This window comes from Eleginops maclovinus, chromosome 19 (genome assembly GCF_036324505.1).
Source record: "Eleginops maclovinus isolate JMC-PN-2008 ecotype Puerto Natales chromosome 19, JC_Emac_rtc_rv5, whole genome shotgun sequence".
In the NCBI taxonomy this organism is placed as follows: domain Eukaryota; kingdom Metazoa; phylum Chordata; class Actinopteri; order Perciformes; family Eleginopidae; genus Eleginops; species Eleginops maclovinus.
Window position 1 is genome coordinate 9,550,344 of NC_086367.1, and position 23,843 is coordinate 9,574,186.

At 40.7% G+C, this 23,843-nt stretch overlaps 1 protein-coding gene across 4 annotated transcripts in view; it reads right to left on the reverse strand.

The window, feature by feature from the left end:
* Window positions 1-2,634: 2,634 nt before the first annotated feature.
* prkd3 (protein kinase D3) overlaps window positions 2,635-23,843 on the reverse strand; it is a 39,087-nt gene continuing 17,878 nt past the window's right edge. For 3 of the 4 annotated variants that reach the window (XM_063908909.1, XM_063908908.1, XM_063908912.1), the window contains 17 exons: window positions 23,076-23,214; window positions 18,862-18,993; window positions 18,221-18,378; window positions 17,167-17,362; window positions 17,000-17,077; window positions 16,731-16,917; window positions 15,859-15,982; window positions 15,558-15,635; window positions 12,014-12,290; window positions 10,646-10,698; window positions 10,242-10,314; window positions 9,983-10,089; window positions 9,707-9,868; window positions 8,767-8,865; window positions 7,667-7,934; window positions 5,916-6,001; window positions 2,635-4,409 (listed from right to left, as the gene is read on the reverse strand). In XM_063908909.1, coding sequence (XP_063764979.1) covers window positions 4,236-4,409; window positions 5,916-6,001; window positions 7,667-7,934; window positions 8,767-8,865; window positions 9,707-9,868; window positions 9,983-10,089; window positions 10,242-10,314; window positions 10,646-10,698; window positions 12,014-12,290; window positions 15,558-15,635; window positions 15,859-15,982; window positions 16,731-16,917; window positions 17,000-17,077; window positions 17,167-17,362; window positions 18,221-18,378; window positions 18,862-18,993; window positions 23,076-23,214 — 2,391 coding nt within the window. In that variant the 3' untranslated portion in view covers window positions 2,635-4,235. The remainder of the gene's footprint in view (window positions 4,410-5,915; window positions 6,002-7,666; window positions 7,935-8,766; window positions 8,866-9,706; window positions 9,869-9,982; window positions 10,090-10,241; window positions 10,315-10,645; window positions 10,699-12,013; window positions 12,291-15,557; window positions 15,636-15,858; window positions 15,983-16,730; window positions 16,918-16,999; window positions 17,078-17,166; window positions 17,363-18,220; window positions 18,379-18,861; window positions 18,994-23,075; window positions 23,215-23,843) is intronic. The other variant, XM_063908910.1, reaches the window with a different exon arrangement.

Here is a 23,843-nt window from a genome sequence, read left to right on the forward strand (position 1 = left end):
CATCCAAAAGTAGAAGTAGAGTTATTATGCAGATCGGTCCATTTCAGAATAATATATGATACGTTTTTATTATTATGATGCATTCAAGTGTTTATCAAAGCCGGCACAGGCACAGCTAGTTTTAATGAGTTTGTATACTGCAGGGTAGCTTGTGAATTTACTCCAGGTGTGACTGAAGTTGGATTTAAGTGTTGATTATATTTCGCATCATGAATCCAAATCTGTAAAAGTCAGTGTTGTGGAGTAAAAGTATATGATTTACCTCTGAATTGTTTTGGAGTAGAAGCAAAAAATTGACATACTTAAGTAAAGTACCTCAAAATTGTAATTTTCACTAAATTTAGTTTTCAAAGTTTTACTTTTTTTATACCTAAGTACTTCCTCTTGTTGTTGCACTATCCGGTTGATGCTGTAACACTGCACATTTCGCAGTACTACAACAAAAACAGGACTATCTTATTGTGTCTTATCTTATTAACAATATTTCAAAAGATCCAGACATGTTTTTAAACATATACAAAAAACTATTGTTGGTAAAGTAATTGGAACTTTTAGTGTTGTACTAAAATACATTATATTAGAAGGTCTTTCAAGCTGTTTGTCCTTCCTGATTACATACATTAAGGTGGGTAGAGAAATAGAAACGCAACTCTCAATATAATATAAACTTGAAAAAAGAAACTGAACTTAAAAGTAGATTTTATGGCAGGACAGTTTTAATGGATGGGCTGAATCCAGCTGTTTAAAGACCTCTATCTGGCCATTAGATAATTAAAATACAAAGAAAAGTGTATAATAAATAAATTGTATCAGAATTTGATCACCTTCATCCCTGTCTGCAGAAATCTGAACACTTACCAAACAAACTGTTAAGCTCCTGCACAATGCATTTCTCACACTGAACTGTTTTGTGACGTCAAACGTAAAGATTGGACCTTTTGAAGAATGAAATACTGTAAAACCTAGAAGGAAAGTATTTAAGCAGAGGGAATTATGGAGAGTCAAACAAATATTTAAAAACCATCATTATGTTTGATTAAACAACAACCTACTGTTTTTAAAATTACATTTCCAAATTCACATGTCAGAAATGGGAAGTTGAATATCCAACCCCTTAGCGCTTCACTTTTTTCCTATCTGGCCCTTCCAGAACAGTAATTTAATATAGGCCTGTATTTAACTGTACCTGTGTTAGTAATAAAGTGGACAGTTTCTATAGCTACACTTTTTTAAATCAAGGCTTTTTGAAAGACACTTACTCTTACACCTCAGTTCAGCCAGAGGAGGGAGACATTGTCCTTTATTTTGCTCTAATCTCCTTTCAGCAACATCATCTACATCTCTTTCCTCATGAACCCTTAAACTACACTAACTCAAGCTGGGGGCGCTCGTTCAGGTTTTCTTTAATAACTTCATGTGTGAGGACCGACTCAGTGACCTCTATCAGAGCTGTTGTAGTTTATACATGTGTCCCTCCCCCTCCAGAGAGGTTAATGGGGTCACTTGGCCTGCAAAGACTGTCCACATCTTGAATACATTGAGACTAACAGATGCAGGAGAGCAGTATTGAGTATCGCTTTAAGGGAAAATAAGTTCAAACCTCTCATCAGTGGCTTTCTGATGATAGCATTGCAATAATGCTAGCCATGATGGCTAACAGCGGTCAGACAGCATCTAGAGTGGAGAATGGGGGAGGAATTAAGCAGGGTGGAAAAAGTATTCAGATCCTTCAGTTAAAGTAGTAATACCACATTTAAAAATAGTCCATTACAAATAAAAGCTTTAAGTTTAAAATGTTATTTCAGAGATAGTACAGACGTAATATCAGTCAAATGTACTCGAGTATCAAAAATGAAAGTACTCATTATGCTGTATGGCTTTTTTGAATTAATATTATTATTCAGTTTTTCTCACTAAAAATACACAAAAGGGTTTAAATGTTGTTATTTATCAATCTGGATGACATGTTGTACTTTGTGTACAACTAAGTAAACTAGTATTATATACATTATACAAACACATTATTGTGTGACAACTGTAAAATTAAAATAAAAAATCCCTTTGACATTTAGAGTCGTAGGAGTGAAAAATTTCAGAAAATGTAAATGCTCAAGCTAAGCACAAATAGCTCGTAGTTATCCTGAAGTGCAGTACTTGAGTAAATGTACTTAGTTACTTTCAAACACAGGAATTAAGCACAATTATGTTGGTAAATTATTGAAAGCTGTCCTTTCTCTACCTTTAAACACATTCACATTCTTTAGTACAGTCATAGAATATACTGGTCTGATGCTGGAAGGGGTTTCGTGATAAGGATTTTAAAGTTGTCCCCCCCCCCCCCCCCCTCTACCCCCACCCTCTTTTACTGTGTCATTACTCTCTTGTGGTGAGCGACTGGCTCGGCTAACTGTTCGGTGTGGTGCAACAATCACATCCAGCTGCTGAGAATGGGATTTGACATGTAAGGACCACAACACACACACACGCACACACACACACACACACACACACAGTGATGAAATATACACTAAACTAAAAGTCGCGGGTACTTGCAGTCATGGAAAAACTAAATCTATTGTTTAAGTCAGCAGACTTAACAGAAAGACCTTCAAAGGTAGAAAAAACTTCCCTCAGTTGAAAGGTTGGGTTTTTTTATTCCATTGGTATTTACTGAAATATACAAAACACTGACACCTGCCAATCCAGCGGCAACAAAGACAGGAAGAGGACAATAGGAAAAAAGGAACGTACTCCCAAAACACACCAACAGAGCTAACTACAAAACTGTAGTTCAATAAACTCCCATGTGAACCAAAGTGTAAGTGTGTCCACAGTCCAGACAAAAGGGCTGTTGATTGGTCCAGACAACATTATAAACACCAACATTTTGTTCTGTGTAAAAGCTCAGTCGGCGGTGCAACACTTCAGAACCCTGAAGAGCATCACAAACACATATTCCAGAGTCACATTAAACAATACTGCGACAGTACAGAGAAAGTTACACAGAGACATGATGCTCTAACATAGAGTCCATGCTACTTCAGCCTCATGTTGAATAGGAAAAAATGGCTCCATTATTGCATTTTACTGACAATTCAGTGACTTGAGGAATTCATGTAGCTTTAGAAAAAGGTTTTGAAATGATTGAACATGCTTGGTCAGGGTCTGTTGGTCACCAACTCTAGGGGAAAATTGACCAAACACGTCTGCAATTAGCTGCTATCTCGCTGTGAAAATAAATAAAGGCTGCAACGATAAGTCAATCAGCAGATTCTGAAACTCAAATCAGTTATTTGTCGTGCAAAATTGGCAGAAGATACAGTTTTAGCTTCTCATTAATGGAGATTAACTGCTTTACTTTAATATTATATTAAACTGAATATTCTTGGTTTTGACTGATAGAACAAACATCACCTCTGACTTTAAGAAATTGGGATTGACTTTCTGACATTTTCTTGACCAAACTTTTCATCGATTTCTGTGGAAAATAATCAGCAGATTCATCGAAATGATTGCTTGCAGCCCTAAAATGAAAGATGGCGGAGCAGCCAATTTAAGCGAGTTACATCAACTTCCTGCTGGGTTAAACTTTGCACCTCGATTGGAATCTCAAAATACCGCAGCAAATAGTGTTTCTATTTTATTGCTGTTCAACTGGTAATATAGTGCAAAAATCGACCACAATTCTGAAATACATTAAAAAAAAACATACAAACATGATTGTTCCAGTTTCATGCCAAAGGCCAGTTTCACAAACGGTTGGGAAATGTGTAAATCCCTTGTGAAAAGTGCCCTTTACTCCTGGAGTAAGTGCTCTCAGACTTCTTCTCTCACATAAAGAACAGTCATATTATTACTCCAAAATGTTTTGTACACTAACTAAACTGTCACCTTGTTTTGCGATTGTTTTCAAAATGAACTCGAAAATCCATGGAATGTTTTTTGATTTCGTGCAAACACTGTTATCTCCTGACAGTTTCTCAATGCGCTTCTGTGGCGCGCATCTTCACCTGCATACTGCTCGTAGCGGCGCATCATGCTACAAATTCTGTCGGGTTTTTCTCGCTCTTAAAGCCTCTGGAGAGCAATTCTCCACCTGATCAGTTTCATCTCTGTTTTCACAACAAACGGTCCTGGAGGGAAAATCCGTCGCTCCCAAAGCTTCTTGAAAAAGTCTCTGTGACAAACCTTGTCCTTGTTTTTAATACATGTGGTGCAGTAAGACCTGTGAGCTACTAGGGGTCCTCCTCCATGTCGTCCAGGTTGGGAGCCATGATGAAGTGTTTGGGGTAAAGGAGACAGTGCTCGTCGGCGAACTCCTCCCAGCGCGCGTCGTCGCTCTCGTGGGTGATGTAGCGCTCGCCTCGCCGCGTCTCAAACTCCCTGAGGTCCAGCCAGGTCTGATAGTCCTGAGGGGAGAGACAGCAGCTTTTAAGCCAAGTGTTCCCGACATTAAGGGCCCTTTCATAGTCTACGCAAGCTACGCGGACTCTGTTGTAAACGCAAGGTTCATGCGCGTATTTTTAGTACATACAGAACGCTACAGTTTCTGCGCTGTGCCTTGTCAGACGCGATACACCGCTCATCCAACAGGGGGTAGCAGAGTCTCCGGTGACTTGTCTGTCTGGTAGAAAAAAGGAAAATAGCTACAGAAGAAGAGTGCCTCATTTTGCTTCTGCTGAATCGCCGGCAGCTTGATGTAATCAGCAAGCCAACCGAGACGAGAAAGTACTGCGGGGTAGCCGAAACTCAGCTGCCCCGCGCCACTTTTTGCTGCCTGCTTCCATTTTTTCTGGGCTCGCACGAACCGGTCCCTCATCTGCTTCCACTTTTTTTTTTGATGGTATCAACATCGATATCTAGGTCCAGCGCTATTTCTCGCCATGCATTTTCAACTAAGTTTCTGTCCGAATGTGAAGCGCTCCCAGTGTGATAAATATACTGGTGCACACAAACTAATTCAGAGACGCTCCTCGTTGTCAGCCATGGCAGTACTTCTTCGGTTAATAGCGATTTAGTACAGTACAGTAATTCTCATCAGCGCCCCTATCGGAAACGCGTGAAATGGCAGTCGCGTTTGCGTCGCGTTACAAAAATCCGGACTACACATTTTGCTATGCAAGTACGCGTCAAACCCTCCTTGCGTAGCTCGATGCGTTCGCGTCCTCGTAGCTTGCGTAGACTATGAAAGGGCCCTAAGTGATAGCATTTTGTTGAACTAAAGGCTTTTATGTTTGGCTTTCACTTCCTAATTATAGCCGTTTGGCAGAGTAACTCTTAAGCTGCATGTTTGACATAATGTCATTTGGACATTATTTTTATAAGCTTTTATTTCTGTGTATTTTTGTATCTATATTGTACGGACGAGGATTAGGGCTAAATGTGAATTTTATCTGTGATTTTTTGTTGTCTTTTTTTAGGTTTTTTAAAAACTTTATTTTAAGTTTGTTTTTACGGTGCTCCAAATAAATAAGGGCCGGAAGTGATGCTAGCGCCCTTATTTTTGTAGAAAAACCCTGATGATCATAGTAATATATTGTATTATTATGTTAGGTTTTTTTTCTTAATCAATCATCAAATGATTAAAACTCCTATTATTATTCTTTTTCTGATTATATATTTGGGGCTAATTATGCTATATGTTTTTGAACTACGTCTTACATGGTTCTGAGGGGGCGGGAAGCAGGAAGTCTAATGTTGCAATGTAGTCAGTAAAAACTATAACTACAGATGTAGAGACAGCTATATGTGGACTGCAGAAGAAAACATTCAAACATGACACTATCAGACCATATCCTTCTGAAAGTGTAAGTCACGCTGCATCTAACAGCATATCCATCTTGTCTGTGTGTTGTGATTTCACTGAGAAGTGTGATATGGGTTAAAGCATCAAAGAGATTGAGGTAACAAGTCACCTGTAACCAGGGATGGCTGAGACACTTGTCCACGCTGTACCTCTTCCTCATCTTGACTTGGAGGAGATTGTTGATCAGGTCTGTGGCTGTAAGGGGAACAGATAATGTGCTGTATCAACGAACTGAGCTTAGAATATATATCATCTCATACCAACAGAGTATTTAAGGATGTATACTTTAAAGTTTCGAGACTATTCAATCAGTTTACAGCAAAAGATAACAACCTTTTACTGAAGTTAGCTTACCAAACATTAGCATCGACCCTTTTTTACCTTGTCATATACAGTGGAGGAAATAAGTATTTGATCCCCTGCCAATTTAGTTAGTTTACCCACTTACAAAGAAATGAACAGTCTGTATTTTTTATGCTAGGTTTATTTTCACAGTGAGAGACAGAATATTTTTTAAAATCCAGAAATGTACATAAAAAAAAGATATAAATTAATATGCATTTATTCCGGGGAAATAAGTATTTGATCCCCTTGCAGAACATGCCTTAGGGGAAGGAGGTTATCAGCCAAAATTCTACGATACATGGCCCCATCCATCATCCCCTCGATGCAGTGAAACCCCCTGTCCCCTTAGCAGAGAAACACCTCCAAAGCATAATGTTTCCACCTCCATGCTTGACGCTCGGGATGGTGTTCTTGGGGTAATAGTCAGCATTTATCTTCCTCCAAAAACGACATGTCAAATTGATATCAAAGATCTTGATTTTGGTCTCATCTGACCAAATCACCTTCTCATAAGCCTTCTCTGAATAATTCAGAGGTTCATTGGCAGATTTTCATCCATTACGGTGCAGTGTGTTACCAATAGTTTTCGTGGTGACTGTGGTCCCAGCTGACTTGAGATCATTAACAGCTCCCTCCTGTGTAGTTCTTAGCTGACCCCTCACCTTTCTCATGATCATTGATGCCCCCAGAGGCGAGATCTTAGATGGTGGAGACCCAGACCGAGAGCGATTGATGGTAATTGTGTACCTCTTCCATCTTCTCATAATCAAACCAGTTGTCTCTTTCTCACCAAGCTGCTGGCTGATGATCTTGTAGTCTATTCCAGCCTTGTGCAGGTCTACAATCTTGTCCCTGATGTCCTTAGACATTAGTTCCACCATGATCACAAGACCTGTCTGTGGTCTTGCCCTCGATGGAGAGGTTGTAATCTGATTTATTGACTGTGGACAGGCGTCTTTTATCCAGGTAAAGAGTTGACATCAGGAGTACTTTCTTAAAGCGAGAGGGCTTATTTAACTGGTCCTTGGGAGCCAGAATTTTTGATGGTTGCAGGGGATCAAATACTTATTTCCCCCAAATAAATGTATATCTTTTTTTTAATGTACATTTCTGGATTTTCTTTTTCATATTCTGTCTCTCCCTGTTAAAATAAACCTACTATAAAAATTACAGACTGTTCATTTCTTTGAAAGTGGGTAAACTAACTAAATTGGCAGGGGATCAAATACTTATTTCCTCCACTGTATATCTCACACCGTATGTGGGAGGAGCTACAGTTGGGGAGGTTTGAGAGTGACTCATTGCAACCGCAGACAGAGTAAGTAAGAAAAAGTAAGAGTAAAGTTTCAGACGACCCAGACATGTAGGAGGGGAGTATAGGCTAACTGTCTGAGTATCACTTTGATAGGAAACTGCAGGTGCAACCAGGTCGCAAGCCCCTTAAACAATCTAACTACAGGCAAATTACTTCGAGCTCCACAAAACAAACTGACACTTTTCCTGACATCTTCTTACCCTCTGCAGAGATGTCCTTCCAGGGCGTCGGGGGGTACATGAAGGCAGCATTCTGGATCTGGTCGTTAATGTCCTCGTCCTCATTGAAAGGAAACGTCCCGCTCAAGCTGACGTACACAATGACTCCCACCGACCACATGTCTAATGAGCGGTTGTAGCCTTTACTGCGCAGCACCTCAGGAGCCAGGTAAGCCGGAGTGCCCACCACAGAGCGCCGGAACGACTTCTCACCAATGATACGGGCAAAGCCAAAGTCACACAGCTTTACCTGTTGGAAGACAGAAACACCTGGTCAACGTATAGACACATGTGTGTACAGAAACAACAAAAACAAACACATCCAAATACTCATCATTTTCATTAGCCTTTCATATGCTGATTATTTTCATTAGGTCCATAAAATGACAGACAACAGTGAAAAAATGCCATTCATGATTCTCTAAGTCCAAGGTGTTGTCTTGAAATGTCTTGTTTTACCACTTTAATGTGATGTATAATAGTAAAAAGCAAGAAATCTTTTTTTTCAAGTGGATGTAAACAACATTTCTGACATTTTTGCAAGAATAATGTATGGGATTATCCCAAATGACACAAGTATATATATTTAACAATCCCATAACAAAACATCTTGGTATAAATGTAAAACACCTACAATTTTAACTTATACTCTCTTTTTAGACATATCTTTCTTACACTTTAATTCTTACATTTCTTTATTTTTACTATAATTATTATTAGGATTATTGTTGATAAGACACCTAAATTTCCCTTTGAGGATCAATGAAGGTTTATCTTATCTTATCAAAAGTAATTATTTTATATTGCAATCTTTGACCGATAACTGTGGTAGCTCTACACACATACAGCTCTGGGAGAATTAAGAGACCACTCCAAATGTTTCTTAAATCTTTATCTCTACATATATGGCAGCCAGGCCAGTGTCTGTTGAATTCCAACACAGAGAAAAATGGTCAGTACTTATAGAATACAATAATATAAAATTAAAATTAATTTAACTCAAAGAAATACCTATAAATAATAAAACAAGAGAAAATGATAATGCTGAAATGGCTCTAAATGCACAAAAAACAGTTGTGTACCTGAGGAAAGGGCTCTGCAGAGGCCAGTAGTACATTCTCAGGCTTCAAGTCACAGTGAACAATGTTTTTGAAGTGCAGATGTCTGAGGGCCACCAGGATCTGTTGCAGGCAGAAGCAACAGAGAAAAAAGGACACATTTAGCTTAAAAAAGAAAAGAAAATCCAGATGCCAATAATATACACTCTGTGGTCTAAATGTTTTAATGCATGGAGTGTGTGGTATAAACAGGGTAATGTTTGTATAATGCTGCCATATGGAAAAATAGCAGTGTAAGCATACAAATGCCCTAAAATACTCCCGTCCTGACCAGTGCCTTCACAATAAGACACATGATCTCATCTCATCATCGCATCTGTATTGACGGAGCACGCATGGCCCTGTACCAGACACCGCAGTGCGCCTGGCTCCCCTGTCCTGACCCTGACTTTGACAGAAGTCCTCCCAGCCACATCAGTGCCAGGCCCTGCCGCAGCTAATGGGACCGTCGCTAACAGCCCCTGCTCCTGTTTGGGACCCGCGGAGAGCCAGGGGCCTGCTGCTCTTCTAATCAGACCACAAAGCCACCAGAGCACTGCAGGCTGTAATCCACGGTCTGGGGAAGAGGCTGTGATGCCATGCAGACCAATCCCGTAAACAATTCACCCCCCCACCAATCAGTGCACCACAAGAATAAAGAGGCCCTGGAGCTGCAGCAGGGGTACAGTGGGCTAACACACACCCCCAAAAACAGAAGGGAAGAAAGCTCTGATTCAAAATGAAACAGAAGCAAGAAGTAAAGGAAGATGGCTTCTAAAAGTATAAAGCATGGATAGCAAGTGACAGTTGATTTGTGATCAGCTGATTTTAGATATCAACATCAGGCCAAAGAGCACTGAATATTTGAAAGACAAAAGAGAACTAGCGAAGGGTTAAGAGAGGGTGAATGCATTGCTACACTGACCTGCGTGACGAGGAACTTGGTGACCCGTTCCGGCAGTTTGCTCTTCTCGCTGGACAGAATCATCTCCAGCATGTCGCCGTGCAGCTTCTCCATGACGACGAACACCCGCTCCGGCGTCTCGAACATGCACTCCAAGTTGACGATACCCGGGTGATGCAGATTCTAAAGGAAAAGCACAAAAGACATAAGTAAGGATAGTGAGGGTACAACAGAAGGACAGTTTGTGCTACTCTTTGATTTCATTGTGTGCTTTTGCCGATGGCTGCTGGTTATTACCTGTAATATGGCCACCTCATTCCGTAGCTGGCTCTCCTGCTTAGTAGGAAATCTCATCTTGTCAATAACCTTGATGGCCACATCTCTGCCGCTTTTTCTGTGTTTTCCTAAAATATAATGGGGAAATGAATAGCTTTCAAAATCAGACAAATGTAATACAATTCTCAGTAGTAGTATATCAAATCTGAGTGATACGGGGCGGTGTGTAGCTCAACTGGTAAAGCTGGAAGCCCATGTACATATTAAAAGCGATACATACCTCCATAGACGATGCCAAACTGGCCGGATCCCAGAACCTCATCAGAGAAGATTTGATACACTGAAGCAATATCCTACAGAGAGACAATTTTCATTGTTACCGTTTTTCTTTCATCACATGCGGTAAAGCCCGTAATGAAAGTCGCTCTTCCAAATAAATGTTTCTGGCATTGCCGCATTTAACTTTCATATAATGCAGAAGTGGAACTGAAACAAAATCCCTTCACAAAAAAAAAAAAATGGGACAGCAGCTTCCCCAATCATGCAGCATAAAAGCTTCCACTTGGACATTTTGGTAAAGAAACAATTTCTCATTTTTACCACAACAGATACTGTAATAGCTCATGAACGCATGCATGTGCGGGGAAGTTGTGCAACAGCGTCTGTCAGAATAAAATAACTCACCACATTCTCCTGGACCTGGCAGTTGGACACAGATATGCTGATGGACAGCTCTTCTGGAGAGGAAACACATTATGTTACAGGATTCAATAACTTTCCCAAAAGCAAAATCATCCATCTTTAATTATAGTCGGAGACACATTGCTCAAATACTAGCATTTTTTACTTTCAGGCTTATCGCAGCTGCATGCAATAAGTCACAGCCGCGCATAATGAAGCATTTTATTACACAATAAATTGGCTATAAAATTGATCTGGGAAGCTATGTGTGACTGAATGGTCAAAGTATGCGATGCATTTTCATAACTGGGAATTTAAACCGCCGCAGGGGCTAATTCTGCATACTAGCCAGTGAATAGACAGTAAGTAGAAAACAAGATGTTGTGATCATTTAGCTAATGCTACACCCAAAAATGTAATATCAATGGAAGACTCTGAATTAATTGAGAAATTACCAAATAAATGACACAAATATTTGCTGATAATGTTCCTGTTTATCTACTATTTTTTAATCACTCCTGACTATAGTGATAAAGGCTCAATTTCAAGTCATTTCACTCGTCACTAATGTCATCTCGAAACAGTGACTTGCTTCGAAGCATCATTTCCTTTAGCCTATAAACACTACTTAAGGGTTTCCCCGCTTATTGAATACTAAGGCTGCCTACATTATTGTTATTTGACCACTAAAGCCATGATAGTGTAAAGAGGGACCTTCTTTCCATTTGAGACAACATTAAAATCTTAGCCACACATAACAAGCAAAAGGAGGTCTTTCTTTTGTACTGGCCCTGGAAGTTACCTTCTTCCTTTTTCTATTTCACTGACAGGGGAAATTCTTCTCTGATACAAGGCACATAGTTAAACATTGACAACATTCCTTACTAATGTATTTCAGTATCTATGAAATCACAGTTAAAAGCTCTTGTTTTATTGTGTGTCAAAAAAACGAAATTGCTTCAGCAAGAGTCCGCCTAAATAAACAAAAAGACCCTTTATCTGTGAGATTTAGAGCCCTGTGCAATTCATTCCTATACATTTCAAAATCAAAATCATCAATCAAAGAAATGATCATGATTTTTGTACTTTGTAATCTCTAATCATTTTAGAATTGATATATGTTTTTTACAAGCTATACGGTTGATTATGGATGATTGTTATCCAATGATTAACTGTTAAATAAAACCACATTATAAACTTTAACAATTCTTAGCACCATTAATTTTCACCTGGCACAATAAACAAGTGCAATTTCTTTATACAATGTGTTCCCTGACTTCCAAATAACATTGCATTTTAAAGGATAAAATAAGCAATATTCTTTCACTTCCTTTTTCTATTTTAAGTTGTTTCCTAAGCTCCTCTACTCACTATGATCTTTGCCCTGTCCCGCAGCGCTGGCCACGCTGGGCTGGGGGGTGACGGGCATCAGGGCCTGTCTGATGGCCTTCTCCCAGCCCTGAGCCACGTCCATGCCGACTCCCGATGCGGCAAGTGCGGGGCTGTGGTAGTGGCTGCAGTTGTTCTCCCCTATGTAGTACACCATCATGGCTGTGATGATCTCGAAGCAGTGTGGGTTGCTGCCCTGGGCCAGATTACTGTAGTCTCTGCACTGTTCCACCTGCAGGATCTCTGACAGAGGGATTTCCTGTGGGAGGGGAGAGGGACACAGATTACAAATAGTAACCAATCATACAAAACACAAAATATTATATTCGGCTTTTCTCAAATAAATAATGTCCAGAACTAAAATTATTATAGATTTTTTAAAATAGACTAATTGTGATCAGCACAACTTAACAATACACCTTCAGCCTTAACAATTCATTAGTATAAAAAGCAACACTCCTCAACAATAAAAAAAAGTGTTAAGGAGTCTAACCATATATCTGCATACGTTTCAACATTAATTATATATATTAAAACAAAGCAGAAATAACAAATTGGAACATGGGATACATATTGTTTTTATGAATGAAAAACTAATACAAAATTAGATTCACAGAAAAGTTATTACCAAAAAACAGTTTCCTTTGACTTTAAGACATTCATTAAATACTTTAAAGAGATCAAACAGGTCATTATTTCTATAAAAAAAACTACAACATAAAAACAATTAAAGCAGAAAATATACATAATAGATATGTAAAGCATTACTGCTGCAATGACATGACAGTGTCAGAAAATACAGGAAGTAACACTCACACACTCCACAAGTCTCCACACAGTGTTCATTAAATAGTCCCAGCTCTAACTTTCTCCTTTCCTCTCCTCTCTCTTGTGAGCACATACAGAAAAGAATTGTTGCTGCACACTTTAAAAGCCCCCCCCCCTTCCCCTTCAGCTCACTGTCAAATCAAAGAGAGGAAGGAGGGTCGAAAAATTCAAAAACACCGAGAGGTTTCAGCCAATGGGGGATCAGAGAGGCACACGCTGTCCCCTCCGCGTGGCTCACCACAGAGTATCAGATGAAGTGCTTGTGGTTAGCGGGGCAGGGTCACGTGACAGGGGCCCTGCGGCGGCTCAAGTGCTCTGGTTCCCTGATTACAAGGCAGGGCCAGCCAGGGGCCCCATCTGAGCACGAGCCGCTGGCGCTACCGCTAGCCACGGAGACGAAAGACACAGCAACTACCGTTCCTCCGCGGGGTAGTGTGTGCGTGTGTGTGGGGCATTTGAGTGTGACAGGACTCAATCTGGCAGAGACAGAGAGAAGCCCCCTCACCCCATAAAAGGTTCTTCAGAGAAAGCCACAAGTACAGGGGTCTCATCTTCAAACGGGGAGCGGTTATGGCTTCCAAATGGAGAAAATGGCTGCCATGCCTGGCAAGAAAGCCACCACGCGACCACCACTAATCAGATCGGAGGTATAAAGGAAAAGAGGAGAGGGGAGGACAGCGGCCACACACTGATGAGCAGCAGGCTAGAAAACATAAGAGGAGTTGAGGGGAGAATGCCCAAGACAACAGACGACTCCCCAGACACACGCCGAGCATATAGAGAATCTGTGGTTTTGGAAGAAATTAAGCTTTTTTTACATCATCTTATCTATCATTGGATAAAACTCAGCAGCAAGCAAGGAACAAAAACTATGAAGAATGAAAACAAGGCTTTACAGCTAACCTTCAATTAGCCCCCTGAAGGACTTAAACGTAGCTGAGTGCCAAGTTGATAATAAAGAACCACATAAATCTGCCAGCGAACACACCCTGCGGAGTCCCTCCCCAATGAGGTTTCCTCTCCAAGGCTTTAGGGCAGGCGTGCGACAGAAAAATTGGAAGAGAATTACGTTTTTTTAAGGGAAAATATGTCTACGGATGTGCATAAAATCACCTGTTAGACACACACACACACACACACACACACACTCATAAGTGAACTTGCACTGGAAACTCTGCATCCTACACTCGTCCCATTATGAGTCTGACCACAGCGCAAGGAGGTGTCGAAGATTCAAAACACACAAAGGCGACACGAACAATAAAAAATATTACATCCCCCACCCTGCACTCAAAGCCACCAACACACATGTGGAAGTCTTTACCTTGCAGTTGCCTCCCTCAGTCCTCATTGTGTAATTACCATGCTATTAAGCCCCTGCGGCGGTGTAATGACTGACTTCGGTGCTGGCGCTGAGCGGGGAAGTGTCACACACTGTCCACAACGGGCTTAACATATCGAAATTACAGTATTTTACTCGCAGCCACCACTTGAATAAAAAAAGATTACAACTTCTGTCTAAAAGTATTGTTCTAGAATAATTAGGCATCAAAATTATTCTGTAAATCCACTTAAACTTGGGGATTCCTGTGATTAAATTGATGAATCTCTATCAAAACCCCTTCAAATGTCCCTATCTGATTTGATACACTAAAGACAGACTGTTGTTGAGTTGACCCTTTTGCTTCAAGCAGGGAGAGACCGGGCTGCAGGGTGAAAAACCACAGGGGAAATTTCAGCGGGTCGAGCTGACCTCAGGGTACTTTACAGTTGCAACACGCCAAACCTCATACTGAGTCACACAGCGACCACTGCTTACATGTAGGTTGGATTTACATACCCCTCATGAGTGTGACAGACAATATTCTAACACAGATAAGGGATGGCATCACTGTTATGACTAAAAGGAATGTAGTTCAGATTTGGGATGCACAATTAATCAAAAACGTTTTCTCTATCACAATATGAACTAGTGCAATATCCTATAACCTGCATATATTTCTATTATTTAAAAAAAAAAATGTTGTTATATTATACCTATACTCTATGTAAATATAGGAGCTTGTAATCTGAGCAAAGTGCATCTGTTAATGAACTAAGTTGATATATAAAAAGTATTAGACTTTTTTAAATTAAATTTAAAAAAATAATAATATCCAAATCTCAATTAGAGATATTGGATTAATCCCAGCCGACAAACCATATTCTATAGACTTAAAAATACTTTTTTGCTAGAGATCCTCTTAAAAAAATTGCTCCATGGTCATTAAGATATATTTTTCTGGCCCCAGCCGTTACCCATTACCGACCCGTGGTCCTTTCCGCACCCCGACTCTTTCTCCCACTTTCCTGTCACCCTCCACTGTCCTATCCAATTAAAGGCAAAAAGCCCCAAAAAAATAACTTTAAAAAATATATATATTTTTCTATGTGAATTTTGTTAAAACAATGGAAATTCCCTCTAATATCGCAAGTCATATCGCAATATCAGTCAAAATATTCGTAATTAGTTATATTTTCCATATCATGCAACCCTAAATAGTACATCTCTATGGAGCTATAAGAGATTGTTCATTGAATTACTTTGCATTCAACTGCTCTATTTTCTGACAGGTTAATAAATCCTTCCGTGTGTTTGATGTGGAGTGCGACATATGATTTTCCAAGAACATGGCAGAGATTATAATTTTCTGCTTACTTTGTAGAACTTGGCTCCGGTGTCGTTCTGGAATAGACTCAGACTCTTGCTGTCCAGCCTCCAGTAATGTCTCTTCCTCTGTTCAAGGGAGACACAGAGTTAATCCAAATGACAAAACCTGCATCCCCTACCAATAATAACTGTACTTTTAAAATTCAGTTTCTTGAGGAAAATACCTTCTGTGCTGAATTCAACACATGTGAACAGCTTTGGAGAAGGAGTTTTCCCCAGCATACAGGCTAAGCACAGCCCAATTCAGACTGGGCTCCTTTGTTGGGCTTTTGGGGGTTATCAGTCTTACCAGGTTGTCCCTGCTCGTATAATGAACCATCCAGCCCTCCTTCACCACAGTGGAGCTCCGCCTCTTGGTGTGTTTGATGGACTGGACCACCCGCATCAGAGGGATGTTGCTGCTGGTAGAAGGGCTAGACACACACGCACAAAAAATTTCAATTACTCTTTTTTTTGTTAAACATACTGAAACAGTAACAGGTTACATTTTAATTGACTTGTAGTCAGTTCATGAAACTTTTATATTTGCTTTTCTAACCACCCAGAGTCTGGTAGGTCTTTTCCTGACAGAAATCCTGCACAGGAAGTGATGCATTTTATGTTTGCAGCACTACTGGAAACATAAAACGTAAGCTCCTGGGGTAGAATAAACATAGGAATTGGGCAGTTAGACCTGGTGGTTTAAAACATAACCGCAAAGTCTCCGGTTTGAATCAGGCTGGTGACCTTGGTTGAATTTCTTCCCTTGTTTCCTGTCAAATTTTATTGAGCTGTTTAATGAAGGCAAAATACCAATATATATTGTGTATGACCTGAGGCTCTAGCTAGCTACTTAACCTCATTTGGCGATGGTTAGCAGAAGGCTAAACTATTAGCAACATGTGTCTCAATCTCATTACGTTTTTTTCTGCACAATTTTTCTCCGTTTAATCAGGCTGCCCAATATAAAGTGACATCACATCCGTCTGAATTTCAGACTAAACAAAACTCTCTCTGTGATTGGCCACGGTCTCTAATCACAGGCTCGATTTTCAGAGCTTTGAGGAGGTGCAGAAAGCGTTTTTGCTCAGACCACTTGAATTACAATATGCTTTTATTTTGCTGATTGATGTCTTCGGAAAAAAAAAAAAAACTGCCTATCCTATCTTTTAATCTAAATACCTAATAGTCTTGATGGGTTCCTCGTCCTTCTCTCTATCCAATAAGGGACAGTCCATGTCGAACATCCTCTCGTCCGGGGTGGAGGGTTCCTCTGGATCATCCAGTCCTCTGCCCCCGTCCATATCCCCACTGTCCACCTCCATAGTATCCATGGTGGTGTCCGAGTCTGGGCCGGGGCTGGCTGGTTCTACAAGGTCAATATGGAAACATTTGAAATTGCATATATTGAGGATATACCACTGTGACTGTGAATTTGAAGTAAACCTTACCTCCATTGAAGTCCACCTCCCCCAAACAGTCTCTAGGTACCTTTGACGCACATCGCTTATGGCAGTTGAACCTGCAATCTGGCAGATGAAATTTACAAAATGACTCAAACACTTGATATTTATGTAGAAGCCTCAACAAAATGCACCAAATTCTCGACATGTATTACCTTTACACTGCATGCCCTGGCGAAAGAGACCCTTGAGCAGACGCTTGCAGTACTGGCAGATAGTGGGACGGGTGTAGGTGTGAATTGCGAACGTATGTGGCACTTTAACCCTTCCCAGCACCAACTTCTCCATCCAGATAGGCCGGCCGCTCCACGACAGAATCCGCTTCCCCGCCTCCTGATGGGACCTCTGCTGCTGGGGTTGGAAGGATGGGGGAAAAATGTTGGGGATGATGGCCAAAATTAAAAACCATATGCAGGAAGGAAGTGAAGGGAAAGGGGAAAAAAGAGGAAGAACAGGCTCAGAGGGAGCATTCGAGTGATAGGAACAGACAGAGTGAAATATGACATGGCAGTAGAAGAAGAGAAGGAAATGAATGGAAAAGGGAAAGAGAAATCTGTGATATCGAGTTAGCATGACTTACCATAGTTAGCATTGGTGGTTAAACGGTTATTAGATTTGTCAGGTTTTACCACATTTAGTTCTGATTTCATCTAACTAAATCATCAAGCTGGAAGCTCCTGACAGAAATCGTAAGGAAGCTTTCTTCATTTTCATGATACATAAACTTAACATTTTATTGTCATTAGCATAATTACATTTCCTGATGTTCTTTGGTGAGGACAAAGACAACAGAGGAATATTTCAGTGCGGGATTATGCAAAAATTGTTTCATATGCCCCGAGGATCACTTTAAGCAACTCAATTACATTTTCTGCGCCAGTGGTGTTTTACAACAGAGCGAAGGAGATTCCACTGTGCAAAAGCTGCAAATTTGATAAGTTTAGACACGTTTACCAGATGAAACAAAGCTTGTGAGCAGCACGTGGACTGACTGCCTCACATTGTTGGCCAATTTGCTTGGCTCCGCATCTGTTTTAGGATGTTTTAACTCCAGCCAGCTCATTTTATATGTTACGATAATACAAATCATTACCTCGTTCCCCTGTCAGTCAGAGAATAAGCAGATACTCATTCCAACGTTTTACAGTCCTCTTTAAAGACTGTTCTATCCAAACATCTGAGATCAAGTAACCACCAATCAGAACTCACCTCGTCCAGGACGACCACGGTGCTTTCAACAGGCGGGGGTCGGGGCACGGAGAGGGAGGGTCCGGGCAGGGAGACATTGGACAATCTCCTTTTTCTGACACCGGTACAGTTATTTGGGATCTTAAAGGCACAGCGCTTGTGGTAGTTTAGCCCACATCCTTCAAACACAAATGACAACAGTCACTTAGACAAGAATAGTGAAAACGCTACAGGTGGTCAGGCTGGGAGGTAAAAAAAAACACATATTTTATTCACAATTCTACCACAAGATGGCCCCATTGATGAACAAGCTTGAAGACAGGAATTCATGACAGTAAATGTTTCACTGGTTAATAAATCAACTAGTCCAAGTTAAAAGATGGGGACTTCAAACGCAGCCTAATGACATAAAAATGAAAGAGAATAATAATTCAAATCTGATCCAACTAAATTAAAGGCGAGCAGAGATGCAATAATTTTAGTGGGAATGTCAAGACTGCCGCTGGAGCTATTGCCAAATATTTTTAGTTTGCTTGTAAAACTCTGTGATACATTGTTGAGGTCAGATCTGTGGTGTGATTGTGTGAGGATACAGTAGGAAAGAGCTTGCTTTTTCTCTCTGCGTTACAGTGAGTATTCCACAGATGTCATGTGTGTCTAACCTTCACATTTGAGCCCCTGCCGGACAAGACCCCATAGCATCTCCCCGCAGTAGTCGCAGAAGGTTGGGGCCTTGTAGGAGTGGACGTAAAGGGCATGTGGTCGGATCTGGAAGTCTTCAACTGTGGCTTGAGCTAGAAACAATACACAAAGTAAAAGTTGGCGAAAGCAAAACAAATCTGGATAAAAGTTTTGTAAGAAAAAAGAAGGAAATAAAAACAAAGGGAAAAAAAGGGATGAGAAAAGATGACAAAGGAATCAAAAAGACAAGAGAGCAGCCATTTATCACATGTATTTGGCAACCGTTTTTAATATCAAACCAATATTGAAGACAGTACACAGGCTCACTATACGTATGTAAATGAAGAAAAATAAATCTAATACAACTGAAGTTCTCTCTGCAATACAAACAAATGACTTAATGATAGTGCTATGTCTACACCACTGCAGTAGAGGGAGCCACATCTGCAAAGACACTACTCCTGAGTCATCACTCCATGTGTGAAAGTGATATGGCACACCCAATGAAACACCAGAGAAATGGTCCTGTTGTATCAGCTCATCGGTGTGATTAGGAACACAATGTTAAAACCTACAGAGCTGTGAACACTTCCCTGTGACTGTTTCTCTCTTATGTCCCTTTCATGTCTCCGCTGTTTTGTGTCAAACAGACACACTGAGCTCATTGTTGGTCGCAAGCGTTGGATAATCATTGCTGTGACTCATCAAAGATGTGAAGATGAGTAAGACATGGAGGTGGCTGCTGCCAAAAACCAGTGTGTGCGACTAGAGACTTCAGAATAATGTTCCTTGCTGTCCCTGTGCAATCATTTATGCGGACAGGATGACCAAAGACTGTTAATCTTTACACTTAGGTTAAGCAGCTAACCTGTGCAGTGGCAGTGTTGATGTCAGTGTGTGTGTGTTCAGTTCCTATGAGGTGATTCAACTGAAAACACTTGCTCTTGGACATCTGAGGACACATCAGCTGCTGCGACGGTGATGAGATGCAGACTTGAACAATAAATAACACATGTGGCCATGCTAGGAATCTGCTCCTTATAAAGAAAATTGAGAGCATTCTTTGAGTAAGAAATCAATTTAAGATCTAGATAAAAAGAAGAGTCAGAGCAACAGCATCAGAGAACCTCTTGGCCACACAGAATATATATGATCTGTTCATTTGAGAAAAGAATGCAACATTTCCGCAGGCAACACAAGTCAAGGGTCAGTTCCAGTGTCAACCCAAATAACAAAACAAATATTCCTGGAACAGCTGCCGTTATATTACCTGTGACATTCATAAGTACAGTATGCTCAAACACCACTCTCCACAGAAATATGGTGGCTGCTGGGGTGATTGTTGCAGTTTGGGTTTGATTTATAAGGGAAAAAAAAGAACTCAGGCATGTCACATGGTCATGTGGTCAACTTAGCTCCCTGGCAGAGACACATAAAAGGCTGCATTCATGAGCTTTTTCACACACGTCTACAAAACAACTGGGTGCTTCTTAGAAGTCACATCGTTATGCAATGCTCTTCGTGCTAATGAGCATCTAACAACACCAAACATTACCTCGACATGTTGTTTGTCGCAGCACTTCTCACGAAGCTAGAGGCTTACATGAATGCGCTATCAGTTCGTTTTGAGGCCCCCAGTAACCATTTGGAGGCCACAGGTTTCCATCTGACAAAAACAAGTTTGCCATATTTAGGACAAACAGAAGGTATTGTACAATTTCAAATTCACACTACCAGTAGTGGTGAATGGGCAGCTTGTGAAACTGGGTGGGAATTTAAGGGAGTGAAGGGCTGAACAAAAGCACAATCGGTCAGGCCAGACCTCAAACCTCATGGGCCGGGATGGCCTGCGCAGTGTCCGCCGAGTCCAGGGCCGCCCCGCACATCAGAGCGTGTTTACACTCCGCGGCTCTACTACAATCACTTACTGCAGGAAAAACAAACCCTCTTCTTTGAGCCCACAGCCAAGAAAAAGCCACTTCTGCCTCCCTCTCGCAGCGAGAGAGATATTCAGGCGGGCTCTCTCCCACAGCCGCGGAATCCAACAACAGGTTGGTTAAGGGAAACTGAACGGAAGATGACAGGAGACAAATTGCGGGGCGTAAAAAAGCCTCATATTTTCTCCCAACCAAATGAAGGGCTTGGGAATGTTTCTCCCGTTTCTCAAACAGAGATCAAGAGTATGACATGTAAAGCCCCTCTTTGTGAAGAAGGCCAAGTTTATTGAGTGTGGGATGAAATGTAACAAAAAAACAACAAGTGTTGCATGTGTAGCAAAAGATCTTCTATGACGGCTTTCAGGAGTTATATCTCTGGCTATAAATTGCTGCTGGAGCTTACACCTGCAGATGGATTTGTCGAGGTAGGAGGGATTACAATGAGAGAAAGCGAGGGAGGGAAAGAGAGCAACAAAGACTGACACAAAAGAGAAGCACAAGAAAAACACAGACAGTGAGAAACAAAAAGAAGGAAGTTCTCCAGTCTTTAGTCTACATTCCTCAGCCTGATGCCTGAAGTATCCTCAGATCCTGAACCTATACAATCATCCCCTGTCTAAATCCCTGCAAACAACACTCTGAGCCCAGGAGAGAGGGGGAGATATTCAGCGCAGGTGGTGTCAGGTGTTTCCCAGTGGAGACAGATGGAGCTGCAGAACAGATTAGAGCAGAACAGACACTCTAAAGCCGTTTGTTGGTCTCAGCAGCGCGCAGGAAGCGGATTCTTTCATTGCAGGAAATGACAAAGACAAATTGAACACCTGCAAAGCTGCTAGAAAAGGTGGAAAATGTGATGGGGCAGAAAGGAAAGACATTCATGGCAGTGAAAAGCAGGTGAATGAGCAACTGGAGCGTAGGATGATTCACTCGCACTGATTCAATTGGAAACATCACATTTTACAACAATATATATTTAATTTAGACGGAAAGTTTCTGACACTCCGGGTTGTGTTTACTGGCTAGTGAGTTAACTTTGACCCGGCACAAAAAAAAAATATGTAAAGCTTCCTCCAGTTTATTCGTTTAAAGGGGCCTTATTATACTAATTGTTAGGTTCATGTTTGAATTTTGTGTCTCTACTGTGACATGTTTCCATGCTTTAATGATCAAAAATGTCTTCATTTTTCTCATACTGCCTGTGCTGCAGTCGGGCAGCTCTGTTTTGATTGATCAAAGGCATAGAGATTTACTGCCCCTTAGCCTATCATGTACGGAAGTAAACAAAGGATTCCAATCGAGGTGTTTCAGGCAGGGAGAGAGTGATGGGGAGAAACTCCCTCTGGAGGGAACTTTGAGGTTTTAGCCTTTGCAGACCATTAACATGCACAAAAAAATCATTATAATACATTACAGGAAAGGAAAACCCCATAAGAGAAAATAGACCCCCTTTAAGACCATTGTTTGTACTGCTTGATGCAAGTTTTTGAGTCAGGAGGAGACTAGGAATAGTGATAAAGCCATCAGACGTTTAGAGAATCCTCCATGTGGATCTTCAGATCTCTGTTTACAATCCTACTGTTTCCTACTTTATGTGACAAATTCGCACTGAAGTGTCACTTTGTAATGAAGGCTGATGGGCATGGAAGAGCAGTGAATGGTGAAAATGTGATTTTTTAAAGGGTAAATATTTTTCATCCTGGACCCTGTTTACCAATGTTTTTGTCAAAGTGACTTGCCATTGGTTCAGCAGCCTGTATTCTGTTTTGAAGCTCTTAAGAAGCAAAACCTTGAGTCTAAGTTTCTTTGGACAATCTGATATTTCAAAATATGATATGAGCAAAAGAAGGTCAATCATTAAATTAAAATAAAGTAGTGTCCTGTTTTGTGTACATTCATAGTTCAAAAATAATGTATTATCCTGTTGGCATCTTCTTTCAAATGTCCCACTAAGTTCCCAAGATTAGAGCAAAGATGAACTTAAAACCTTCTTAAATATTCACATAAATAAGTATAAACTCTTGAGACTGGGTGATGAAAACCTTGGGTTCATTATGTACCTTTGTATTTGCCAAGAGCAACAGTTCACAAAGGTCTGTTGAGTCAATGTTATCCCTTCTTTCCCAAAGATGCTAAGCAGCAATTCATCTTAAAACTGCTTTGCTCCCGTTCTAACTAACCTTACAAACTAGAGAAAAATTGCAATATGCAAAATTCATTCAACTAGCCATCCATTTACAGTTTCACTGCGCCTCACATACCTGAGAGCACCACCTCGATGAGGTCTCCTTCGTGGATGTCCTCGGCTGAGGTGAGCCTCTGCAGGATGTTCTCGTCGCTCAAGTCGTGGCGGAACAGCAGAATCTTGTCGTACATGCCGAAGAAGCCACACTCTGGGAACTGGAGAGAGGTGGAGATGCAAAGGAAGATTAGTGAAGTTCTAAAAAGCCTGATAAATAGTGACAGATGTTTATCTGGATGTAGTTGTTAATGCTTTGTGGTGTGTCCACATCTGATACGGAGAGCAAGAAAGAGAAGCAGATCAACCCTATTTACAATCTTTTCTGTATTCAACCTCCTGTACATACACAGGCTGACACACACACTTTTATTAGGTAATTTCCAGTGGCTTACATCACCAACAGTATGGAGACTGGAGTATTCTGAACCGAGTGACTCGGGAACAGAGCTCCTGCTCACACCTCTTTTTCTCCCTTTAAAGGACTCTACACTATAAAGCAGGAGGATATTACACAATAAGGACCTTCAATAAAGAAGTAGGTCGAAGTAGTGTAACTAAATACATTTACCCCAGTACCTTACTTAAGTAGTAGTACTTCTATTTAGCTCCACTACATCTCAGAGGCAACCATTGTACCTTTTACTCGCCTACTTTCCAGAGTAATCAGAGTTTCAGTTCCTTTGCAGATTACAGTTTATGTTACTCTTTGAAAACCATGCATCTCCTGATCTTTTGGATTTTAATGTTTGTGATAATCTGAAAGATGAAGCGTTCCTTAATGTGTTGA